Source organism: Phyllopteryx taeniolatus, chromosome 19 (genome assembly GCF_024500385.1).
Source record: "Phyllopteryx taeniolatus isolate TA_2022b chromosome 19, UOR_Ptae_1.2, whole genome shotgun sequence".
Taxonomy (NCBI): Eukaryota; Metazoa; Chordata; class Actinopteri; order Syngnathiformes; family Syngnathidae; genus Phyllopteryx; species Phyllopteryx taeniolatus.
The window spans coordinates 15,648,894-15,661,087 of NC_084520.1; the positions used below are offsets into that span (position 1 = coordinate 15,648,894).

Consider the following 12,194-nt stretch of genomic DNA (forward strand, 5'->3'; position numbering starts at 1 on the left):
TACATTTTGCACCAATAGGCTAGGAATTGTTTTGTGATTGATTACTGTAGTTTAGTGATGACGCTTAGCAAACTGCTTTAGCACATTTGATTAGTGACCCATTTTGTGACATCAACGACATTCCCCCCCCCCCCCCCCCCCATTAATCACTACTCATGACTAATTTAGCACTTAAAAAAATTCACAGATACTTCAAAATATATCTGCCCAGATAGAATGTTTGCATGTAACAAATGCATATCATTAAACGCTAGCGCCAGCAAAAGTTGAAAGTAATAATAGTAATAATAATAATAATAATAATAATAATAATAAAAGTCAGCCCTCCACCGAGACGATGGAAGCAGTGTGGCCGGGGACAAGCGACTGCTGAGCGGCTGCTTTTCGTCCAACAAAGCACCACCGCCTCTACCGGCCAGAAGCGAGCTCATCAACCCGGGCAGGCTGAGGTCAAATTCTACGTTCAAATGCGAAATGCGTCAGTGTGGCGATCGCTCTGTGGCGTGGGTTTAGAATAGGACAAGAAATACACACGCTTCTATTGTTATGCAGCCACGGTGGGCTCGTGGGCAGCTTCCATCATCATCATCATCACCACCACCACTTCTGATTCACTCCCCAAGCTTCCCCTAACGATGACAACACTTGTACACAACTCTCTCTTCGCCTACAATTCACCGCCCAAATCCCAATTATCCCTGCTATACACATCCACGAGCTCTGTGTTCACTACAACATAGCAAGTGGGTACTTGCTTTCAAGGACACAGGCTCGCCTATGGGCAAAGGAGCAGCCAGGGCTGTGTGTGTCGCGTTGCTTCGAACAATTAGGGTTGCTCATGTAAAGTGATGATACTATAAATTGTGTCAAATGACGCACAAGTCACGTCGAGTTGATGAGAAGAGAAAGAGAAAGAGAGAGAGAGAGAGAGAGAGGGGGAAAAACAAGCAAACGGTGACTGGGACAAAATGGCGCTACAGGGAGAGACAGTCCTCATAAAAATGACAATAAAAGCTGCGAAATTGCTACATTTGTGGATTTGAATGATGGCGGTGTTCCCAAAAGACAGCAGAGTATTTTAATTGGAGGAGAAAAGCCCCACGTCCGAAAGTGTGATTGACTGCCGCGTCAGTTCCGAAACAAAAGAGAAGCGCTGCACACCTCGTCGACTTGAGGCTGCAGCCCCCCCCGTTTGCAGCTGGAGCCACAACTGCACACCCGAGTACCCTCCTCCGACACCCACTCGAAATAAAAGCGGCATTCGTTGCTCCCGCGGCCGACGCGTGTCACGTTGGGATGTGTTGGCAACTTTCCTGACAATGGCGAAGGAGCGCCGACCGCCATAGTGACAGATGTAAACAATTCGGTCCAAAAAACAACGAACCGGGCCGACAACATCGGCGTGTCGCGACACAAATGAACCCACGATATCGCCACAAGAGTCACCTGCGACTCGGACACGGTGACATTTCATTTATACGAGGTTTAACAGTAAATAATCTCGACCACGTCACTTGATGTCAATGGCCGGTCTGTGTTAGTTGTGAAAATGTAAGCAAGTATTAAAAGCCAAAACGGGACCGTGGACCGAACCGATTGCGTGCAATCGACAGAGCATAGATTCACATTTCATATGCACGACGAGATTCGCCCCGAGGTTCCGTCCGTTTGGGTCAATTTAACGCGAATCGTGCAAAATTGTTGGCGGCGCGTATTACTTCGGGCCGGTTTTCGTGGAATAAAAGTTGTTATTCTTTGCTGTCGAGACACCGCGAACGTGTCCCGGGGAAGCCCAATGCCTCTGCTATTGGCCCGAAACGTCGCGTGGGTCGGAACCGGCGCGCGCTTGTTCTATTTGAAGGGAATGGGAGAGTGAAGAAACACAAACGGGACAGCGCCAGTTCCATGGAGTCCGCTAGATCAGCTGCTGGCAGTTGCTGTTCTCAATCACGTCCGCACAGAGGCTTCATAGTACCGCTGGCGCGCCGGCGGAATTAGACACTTAAGACATCTTCTGGTCGGGCTCGTCGGTGTCCGCGGACGCGTCACGCGTTACTTTGAACAACAACAAAGAAAAAGTGACGTATTTGGGACTTTTTTTGTTTTCCCCAAAGCGATCGTTCGTTTTTGTGTCGTTTTATTGCCGAGCTACAGACGAGGTTTTTTTTCCCTCTCTCTCTCTCTCCTGTGTTTGTGCTTCCAACTTTAACCACAACAACAACAAAAAAAAAAAACAAACAAAAAAAACGAAAACAAGAACCATGGCAGAGACATCGGCATCTCCAGCGAAAGCCAAGAAAGCGCCCAAGCCCAAGAAGCCCGCATCTCACCCCAAATACTCGGACATGATCCAAGAGGCCATCGCGCACGACGCCAGCCGGAGCGGAGCGTCCCGTCAGTCCATCCAGAAGTTCGTCCGGAAGACCTACAAGGTGGGCGACAACGCCGACGTCCAGATTAAGATGGCCCTCAAGCGGCTGGTGGCGTCCGGGATGCTGCGCAACACCAGAGGCATCGGCGCGTCCGGATCCTTCCGAGTCGCCAAGCCCGACGCCGACGCCAAAAAGTCCACCAAGAAACCGGCCGCCGCCAAGACCAAGAAGCCGGCCGCCGCCAAGCCGGCCGCCAAGTCGCCCAAGAAGGCGCCCAAGCCCAGGAAGGTGAGCAAGCCGTCGGTGAAGCCCAAGAAAGCGGCCGCCAAGAAGACCAAGGCGGTCAAGCCGTCCAAGAAGGCCTCGCCGGCCAAAGTCAAGAAGGCGACGGCGGCGCAGAAGAAGAGCAAGCCCAAGGCCGTCAAGCCGAAAGCCAAAGTGGCCAAGAGGCCAGTCAAGCCCAAGGCCAAGCCCGCAAAGAAGGCCACCAAAGCGGCCAAAAAGAAGTGAAGGGACACTCTCGCGCGCTGTGTAAATATTCCGGAAAGGACACCTTTTCCTATATGTATTATTTTTCTAAGATCCCACGCAAACTCTCAACTACACCAACTATTGCAACTGTCAATGGAGACGGCTTTTAAGGATTCATGTGTGTACACTTGTGCTTGTGACATTGGTGGACCCCTTGTAGTGACGTGGTCCAAGTTCGAGTGCTTTACTGTAGCGGATCCGTTCATTCCATCCACCTCATTGTGCGAAGTCTTTTAACTGAACGCCGCTTTGAACGACATTCAATAAAACCCAAAACGTGTTTTCAAAAGTTCTTTTCATGCTCATAATTGAGGAAAGACAAGCAGGTGACACTTGTCACTTTATTAGGTAGGCACACTTAAGTGTAATGTGGTTTTATGGAAGAGAATGAGGAATTTTGCACACTAGTTTACGTACACTACTTAAAGCTCAGGGAGAAAAATAAAAAAATCTCAAAAGGTAGCTACAGTTTTTTTTTTTGGTCTCATTTTATTCAGAGCTGCCACTTTTAAGTAGGAAGGACACAGATGAGGAATCAATACAGTGGTTTTATGCTTGAATATTGCTGCGCTCACAATTTAATTTCCCACACGGGACGACTTTCGAATCTACAAAATACATTTTTCATTGAGAGAAGGCATATGGAAGTATAGCGTGGTATTATGGAAAAGCATGCGGAATCATGGGGGTTTAATGTAGTCAATAGATTTTGCAATCACCATCTACTTCATTTTGTACACCTAACCCGTTTAGTCATTGAGACACTAAAGCATGAGGAATGAAAAGGTCACTTACCTGCCACTTCATGAGCTACATACATTATTTAGTCTATAAAGAAACTTAAGTATCAGGAACCAAGGGGGAAATGCAGTCATATAAAAAAGAACGTTTGACCCTCTGAATTAGTATTATTAACTCATTAAAGAGGATATAATGGACAATTGTCACTTACTACTAGTTTATTTTAAGCCTGGAGTGCAGATCACGTGATGAGTTGACACACATCTACACCCAGCAATCAGGAGGAGCACCCCAAAGTTTCTCAACCCACATCTGATACTGCTCTCTTCTGGTGGTTTGGTGGAACTTTCCTTGACAACTGTTAGGACAACCCAGGAAAATACAAATCAGACAGTTTTTTTCAAACAATTAGGATGTACGAAAAATACCCACAAACATTGATGGAAGTATTACCCTTACGGGGAAATATTGAAGATGTAGACGTCAGTTGTGTTCTTCTATTGAGCATGTTGAGAACAGTTCCACTTTCACTATGAAAAACCCAACATCACATACATTGAACGAGAAGTAAACACGGGGGAGCGAGCTCATTCGGCGGGGGAAGGAAAATAAAACATTTGCAAACAATTTGTCTCCAATATTTAATAAAAAAAAAAAAAAAAAAGAATAAATTGAGAGAGATGGCAACCGAGTAGCGATTTGAATACATTTTCTTCCAAATTTGAAGGGTGTCCGTAAATCTCACCGGCAGTAAATGAACAAACATGCTCAAGAAGCAATTTCCTCTTCATCTGAGGCCTCACTGCAATCAAATAAAAGCTAATGCCAAAGTTTCCTTCTCAGGGCAAAGGGCATTGTCAAGATTCCAATAACATGTCATCACTAGTTGCTGCTTCATGGTGACGTGAACATGAGGCGTAACCATCTAGCACCTGTGGTCAAAATAAAGTTTTGAGTTGAGAGGCTCCAGGTATTCTTGGATAGTTGTTGAAAATGCAACCCGGTTCATTTGGCATTCGCTTTGAATTCTGCGAAGGAAACACTGCAAGTATAATAAAACGTTTTAATCTCATTAACAATTAATTGATGACTTCTTTTCCGGGCTGCTGTCCATTTTGATAGCGCACTTGTTTGGATTTCAACTTGTCGTTTGTGTTATATGTGAATCAAGTAGACGTCACACCAGGTGAAGGTAAGGCAGAAAACTGGTCTATGGCAAAAACAGGAACTGTAAGGACCACAAAGACTGTGTTTTCAAACACTAGGATAGTCCCAACACACACCGGGGCAGATTACAACTCTATCGGGAGTCTTGATCGGTATGGCTGGAGTGAGCAAACGAACACAAAAAACTCAACTTGTCCCGGGTCATTTCAGTCTGACAGCCACTCTGTAAAGAGCAAAACCCACAACTGCAACCACAGCTGAGCCCAATGCCACTCTCAGCCAGAATGAAGTGTTGCTCATCTCTGAACCATTCAGGTGCCTGAGGGGGAGAAACACAATATAGGTCAGACTTAAACACATCTTTACATGGCACCAGAGTGACTGACTCATGTTCAGTTAGAGTGGGGCCGCACTGAACTACATAAACTGCAAAAAATAATAATAATAATAATAATAATACTTCGACTAATCGCTCTGCCCCATGTTCACTCTATCTTTAATTAAAGTTAAGAGCAGGGGTTCATTATAAAGTCCAACATACGGGTACACAGCAGCCCAGGCAAGTCTGGTGTAGATGTTCTTGGTGCTGGAGTCGGGAAACGTGTAGGAGAAAGGCAGCGGTTGAGGCAGTCTGTGTTTGGAGCAGAACTCAGCTGGCGTCACGCCGTGGAATTGCTTGACTTCGGGGAGGTCTTGCTTGGAGGCCACCAGCACACATGGGATGTCACTCTCCATGTAGTGTTGCTGAATGACAACAAATAATAACAAAGTGAAGAAGGCAAGTTCCCCAACTAATATTCAGTAATAGCAGTTGTTCCCACAGAGCACAGCGAATATATGCCTGTCAGTATTGTTCTATGCCGTTTATTTGTGTTGCTGCTCCGTGTGTGTTCAAATAGCAGTTGTTCGAAGGTTGACGTTTACCCTAACAACTATGCTCATTTCTGTTGACCCATCTATGGTCTTTCACATTACTATTATTATTATTATTATGACAAACACTGAATTTCCTGTAAGAGAACATTAGTAGATTACCTTGTATATGCTGGCGCAGTAGTCAAAGGAATGTGGGTCACTGGCGTCATACATGAGACAAGCGACGTCGCAGTGGGAGTCCGACGCCTTCAGGAAGTCCGCCTCCACATCCACTTCGTTGAGCTGCACAGAAACCAGAGTGACGAGCCCGCTTAACCGTAGAAGAATGCCATCGAGATGAGGACGGGGGCTACTTACGATAAGGGACTTCTCTTGATTGCTGATTTGGACCGCGTTTATGGCGAAGGGGGAGAAGGCACTGCTGCCGCTCGCGTTGTTCTGGTCGAGCAACAGATGCAACAGTCAGACCGCAGCATGATTGTGCAGCTCTGTAGTTCACGTTCCTGGCGAACAGATGGCATCGTACCACAGTGTTGCGGCCTACGAAGGCCTGGAGAAAGGTCGTTTTGCCCGTCCCCCGCTGCCCGATCACCTTGCACAGAAACACTGAACGCTGCGTTTGGCGCTTCTCCAGGTCCGCGTCTCTCTCTCTCGTTACTGTGCATTTCAACAACAACAACAACAACAACAAAGACTAAATGTAAATAAAATACCAAGACATGGGCGAACACTGCAATGGACCATATACTTGTGCTTTCTGAACTGGATAAAGTAGTTAAAACAGCACTCATGTTCCATGAAATTGGATTCATTTATTCCCAACTGTACATTCTCTTCATTTCGTAGTGTTTCTGTTAAATGCGCCCCTTGGCTCAATAAAGGTTGTGAAACACATTCGCATAGTAGTACTATTTCAAGGTGCAACAATGAATGACAACAAATTGATCAAATTAATCGAAAATGTTTTGATAAATCGAATGCTAACATATGTCATATCTCAAGGACAATTATGTAGGCTGATCCGTTTGGCTGCATTGTACGAGGTCCACACTAATAATCCTCTTACTGGGATTGTTGTTTCACGGCCCATGCATCATGTTCCTAGCTACTGTCCTTCATTTTGTATTTACGTCAGTGATTTGAAGCAGCACACATGCTAAGAAATACACACACCTGTGACTGCAGCCGTCTGCGACTCCTGCTCCGTGAGGATAGGATAGCCGAGGTATCCCAGGTACTCCAGGCAACGGTGGATGTCGAGATAAGCAGACAGCCTGTATGTTAATAAAAACACGTGGCCAGTAAACGCATCTAAAAAGCTAGTGATCTACTGAATGCTTAAAAAAGGTCAGCACATACCTCCACTGACAGTGGAAGCCGTGATTAGAGATGTAACCCTCGGTGGTTGTCGGGACGGTCATGTAGACGTCGGCGCCCCACGGCATGTAAGGACAAGCACAGAACAGATTCTTCAGCTCTGCTGGTGACAGCGCAGAGTCCTTATCCTGAGAGGGGCAATGTTTTTGTATTAAAGAAGATGTGGGGGTGAGAAAAAAATAAAAAGCCTGAAGCCAACACTTCACATTTCTTGCAATTGACAGCTCACCTCCCCAACATGCTCAAGACATACGGTGGGTTTGTTATTCAAGAATTCACATTTTTTATCTGTTAACTATCTATCCTCTGCGTATTTTTGGGCTCTTTCTCTAACACCCTACGATGGCAAGTAGTAATAGGTGTCAAGGAAGTACGTTGACGTAATACATGTCAACTGTTGGCAGAGCTTTGTATGGAGGGAGGAGCCAAGTTTAGCCTGGGTTGTTGGCAGAAGTTGCGGGGAATTTTTGCCACATGAATGTTTTTGTTCTGCATTTCTTTCCAAATCAAATCCTCAGTAAGCAAATCACAATGGTGCCTTGAAATACAAGTTGCATCCGTTCCATAACCACGCTTGTTACTCAAAACTCATGTATCACAAATCATCTTTCCCCGTTGAAATTAATTGAAATTCTATTCATCTGTTCCAGCTCCCTCAAATTTTCTTTTGAATCAGAAAAATTGAACTCTATAAAGTTTTACTTTATAAAAACATACAGTCATGACATAATTAAATACAATGTAAAGAAAGTTTTTGCCACATTTTTTTGGTTCAGTTCAGTACATTGTGCTGCTCCTTCTGGTGTATGTGCCTTGGCCCTAGGAGGGCAATTTAATATTTTATTTTAATCAACTCGGTTATGCAGCAAACTGCCTGGATCTGAATTAATTCACTCTATAAACTTTTTGTGACATTTCTGTTTGGTGGTGCGCCGTGAAAATGGTGCCTCGGCTCAAAAGGTCGGGGAGCAATTAATACGAAATATCGCTCCAGTTATACGAGTGACCAATTAAAACGAGATAAAAGGGATTTTCAATGCCCATTCCTTACACAACTATCAGTTGAGATCGCCACTCACTTCATCATACTTATCAAACAGCCGCTGGAGGAACTGGTGACCCAAATGATTGAGTTCAGTGGTACACCCTGCAGGAACCCGTAGGCTGCCGTGATGAAAATCAAGCACAAGAATGTGTGACTAGCGGGCACAAAAACGAGAACCACAACAACAGAGCAGTACAAATGTCAGCTGACATACGCGGGGTAAAGGTAATCATCATTCAGTTCGAGGTTGTCGTCGTAACCAAACTTCCTGAGGATTGTCCATGTGGTTTCATGTCGGCCACGCTGGATGAATAATGTATTAAGGAACAAGAAACCTGGAAAATAAGAGCTCTTAGCGGAGAGTGGCATTGTAAAAGAAAAAGAGGAAAAAAAAACGGTTACATTTCAAAAACTCAAAGAGAACTATTTACCATTTAAAGTCAGGCCATTGTCCTGCACTCCATCACTCGTATTTTTCCAAACAACCGTCTTTACATCTTCTAAGGCCTCTGGCGCCAGCGGATTTCCAAAACAACATTTCTAAAGGGAGGTTTAAAAAACAAAACAAAACAGAAGTTCCGGTCAATTGGCATCACTTCAAACTGGAACACGTGGTGGTGAAAGCTTGTGATGAGCACTTGAAAACAGTTGAGCTCAGCGTCACTGAGGACGTGGTCGTTGTCCTGGTCGGAGATGTAAAAGATTCTACTGAGCGCTTTGACACACAGAGGTTTGAGCTGTGAGGGGAGAAAACAAAAGTACTAAATAACACAAATATAAATGGAGGAAACCGGGACTTTATATGAAAAATAGCCCACCTGTTTGTCCTCGGGGTCATACAGAGGGGCGGTGGGGTGGAGGACTGCCTTCTGTGCGTAGTAGAACAGCTCTGATATGTTTTTGAGATTCCTTGCAGAACACTTGAGGGAAAGCAAAAGAAAGAAAGAAAAAGAAAAAAAAAAAAAAGCACACTGCATGAACAGCTCGGGCACAGGTAAATATTGAATGAAAGGTGTCAAGGGCAGTTAAATTTTACCTCGACACACGTCTCAATCTCAGAAAACTGGTTCATGATGGGGAGAATGGTTTCCATGGAGCTACCCGAGCGCAGATCCGACTTGTTCCCCACGAGGATGATTGGAACTCTTACATGATTTTAAAAAAAAATAATTAAAAAATTAAAAAAACGCATATTTCTGATGCTGTAATTTACAAGTGTCAAACTCAATGACTGTGGATCGATCTGACCCTCCAGTGGTGCCTTGAGATACGAGTTTAATTTGTTCTGTGACCACGCTGTAACGCAAAACACGTTTCTCAAAACATCTTTTGCCATTGAAATGAATAAAAATGCCGTTAATCCGTTCCAGCCTTCTAAAAATGTGCTTTATAAATAAATAGGACTGGATAAACTGTTGCGTTTTCATTTCATGTCATTAAATATCTGTTTACACAAAACCCTAGCAATTTGTTTTAAAATTTGTTACCCGATTGTTCCTGATGTGAACCGAATGGTGAACGTTAAAGCAAAGCATGTACCAAAATTAATTTTTGGCGTACCGTTAACATCCCTAGCAATTATACATTTACGTTACATTTTTTTATTTTTAAAGCATTAAAGTGTGCAGGTGAAATTGCCTAACAGCCCATCACAGTGACTCCTTTTACAAGTTGCTACATACTTGTTTCCTTTCTCTGCATCGCCATTTACTAAAGGTATCCATTTTGTCTTGATCTGGAGAAAACAACAACATGGAACATTTTATGTTATGTATTTTATGTTTCATATGCTAGTAAACAAATGTAAAGTGCTTGTGTATGTGAAAACTACCTTTTCTATTGAGTCCTCGTTGGTGACATCATAGACTAAACACACCACGTTGGCCTACGAGGGATAAATTGAGCGCATTTCTTTTCTTATTAACCATGCATGTTGTTTGCGTGTTCTATAAAAATGACAAATGTCCGATACATCCATTTATGTGCTCACCTTGAGGATCTCTCCTCTAAGGGTCTCATCACTCTGCTCTTTTTCTGTCAAAGTTATTGGACAATAATAATGCGCAAGCTCTGACAAAACTCAATGCACTATGAACACAATTTTTATTACAATATCGCAAACTGCACTACGTACAAATTTACCTGAGTAGTCAACGATGTGTGTGGGCACTTTCTCTGGAGTGACATCAGCAGGGATGGTGATTTCTTCAGCTCGAGACGGAACCTGCGAGTCATCATTGATTAGTATCCTGTAACATTTTATATACCATCTACTAGCTATATATTTTGGCAAATAGAAGCTACAAAAAATAAAGTAACCATGTAATTTAAAGCCCCACCACACAAAACTCAGCAAGGAAGAGGCTGATGAGAGGAGAACTGTGCGGACACTGACCTCCTCGGGGAACTCCTCTCCAACCAGGGACATGATGAGGGAAGTCTTCCCCACCATGGCTGTTCGAATGGGAAAAGGAATCAAGCAAGTGGCAAATGCACATAATATTGAAGCTGCATGCTGGCAAATGTATCACAAAAACACTTGCGAATTTGATACCCAACACTAGAGCTGGGCGATTTATCGATCATATTTGTCTAGGGGCCGAACATATTTTTTTTCCCTTCAAAGTGTGTCTCCGCTCACATGCACTGCTTACACCAACAACAAAGCTGGCATTGAGGAGATAATATTGTGACCCCCTCTAATGAATATTTTCCAAAGAAGCGACATGAATCAATTCCAAGTTATTTTAAAATTGGTACGGCCCAGCCCCCACCAACATCTTCAATCAGTGGCAAAGTTCTACATTCTACCCGTGCGTGTCTGATCATAAAGCAAACAGATAATTGATAACATTTCTTATACTATGGTTCAATAAGTTCAAGGAGAAGCTTATCAGACTGCAGTGCTTTATGTACTGTAGCTGTCAATGTAGGAGAGTCTAGAACAGGTCTGGGCAAACACGGACTCAAGCACCACATTTGATTTTTAACCCTCATCCTACCGAGCGGCGTCCGTTGGGCCCCCAGGTGGTTTCTGGAATGTGCCACACGATTATTTAAAAAAACACTACAGTCACTGTCTGTGTTTTAAGAGTTTCTCCATGTCAGCTTGTTGTAAAATATGTATTACTTTCAGGTTCGTGTGCGATGTCCAATTGGACCACAAGTAAAAGTAGCGATTTTCAGAAATAGGATAGGAAATAACTAATAAAATAATTGTATCTTTGGAATTTTTTTATTTTTATTTTTTTGTTTTGTTTACAATACACACATTTCTAAACAATGAGATCTTGTCTTTTTCACCTACTTACTAAACCATACTTTTCATGAGACAAATGTATGAAATTGAATAAATGTATTTCAATGGACCATGTTTTTTTGGGTGGGGGGGGGGGGGCCAACGAAACGAATTCAACATAATTAACAGGACTCAAGTGACAACTTAGCACAACCATCATGTCAAGTTTCACGTCATCTATTTGGCATGAGGTCGATACTTCTAGGAATAAAAACATTATGGAGTAAGCCGCCAAATTATTTTGTTGAGATGAAATGTATATTTCATACAACAGTCCCCGTCCATATTGGCTTGAAAAGCACAACGTTATTAAGTTCGCCGCAACAGCTAATATTTGCTAATCAGCTAGCTTCTCGTTAGCTGTCATACTTACGTTCCCCCAACAAAAGTATGCTCACGTCTTGCTTCATGTTGCCTTCCCGTTCGAAGACCAGCCACGTCCGGCGCTGTGCTACGGGGACATTCGTCTTTCATTTGAATGTTAAAACCTTCGCTAAAAGACCCCCAAATGTGCTCCTCTTCGTTCGCTCTGCTCCGTTGCAATTTTTGGACACAAGGTGAAGTCGTACATTTCCGGTTCAAAAGGAAGGGTGAAAAAAAAGACGCCCTCTGCTGGACACGTGGAACGCTACACACAGTTGACCTGGACTGGACATTAAATTACTTATATGTTAATGTTTCTATATTTTATTTCGGCATTCTTGGTCCTCCATACTACCAGACGATGAGATGAGAAAATAAATTTGATTTATTAAATAGTAAAGTGGAAAATTATTACTAAAATGGA

The 12,194-nt window shown here is 43.5% G+C and overlaps 2 protein-coding genes across 4 annotated transcripts; one reads left to right on the top strand and one right to left on the bottom strand.

The window, feature by feature from the left end:
- The first annotated feature begins 1,989 nt into the window (after window positions 1-1,989).
- LOC133469039 (histone H5) lies at window positions 1,990-3,195 on the top strand. The gene has a single exon (XM_061755587.1). The coding sequence runs from the start codon at window positions 2,262-2,264 to the stop codon at window positions 2,880-2,882; it is 621 nt and encodes a 206-aa protein (XP_061611571.1). The 5' UTR covers window positions 1,990-2,261; the 3' UTR covers window positions 2,883-3,195.
- Window positions 3,196-4,693: 1,498 nt separating this feature from the next.
- Window positions 4,694-11,989, bottom strand: rhot2 (ras homolog family member T2). 3 transcript variants are annotated; one of them, XM_061755582.1, is made up of 19 exons: window positions 11,806-11,989; window positions 10,505-10,563; window positions 10,252-10,333; window positions 10,100-10,143; window positions 9,941-9,994; window positions 9,792-9,844; window positions 9,146-9,254; window positions 8,928-9,029; window positions 8,748-8,846; window positions 8,541-8,649; window positions 8,324-8,444; window positions 8,144-8,228; window positions 7,047-7,192; window positions 6,861-6,961; window positions 6,214-6,344; window positions 6,045-6,125; window positions 5,847-5,969; window positions 5,353-5,555; window positions 4,694-5,130 (listed from the first exon to the last, which is right to left on the bottom strand). In XM_061755582.1, the coding sequence occupies exons 1-19, from the start codon at window positions 11,879-11,881 to the stop codon at window positions 5,013-5,015; spliced, it is 1,896 nt and encodes a 631-aa protein (XP_061611566.1). In that variant the 5' UTR covers window positions 11,882-11,989; the 3' UTR covers window positions 4,694-5,012. The 3 variants fall into 3 exon arrangements, with proteins under 3 accessions (XP_061611566.1, XP_061611568.1, XP_061611569.1); XM_061755584.1 differs by having other exon boundaries at window positions 11,781-11,971; XM_061755585.1 differs by lacking the exons at window positions 9,792-9,844; window positions 9,941-9,994; window positions 10,100-10,143; window positions 11,806-11,989.
- Window positions 11,990-12,194: the final 205 nt, after the last annotated feature.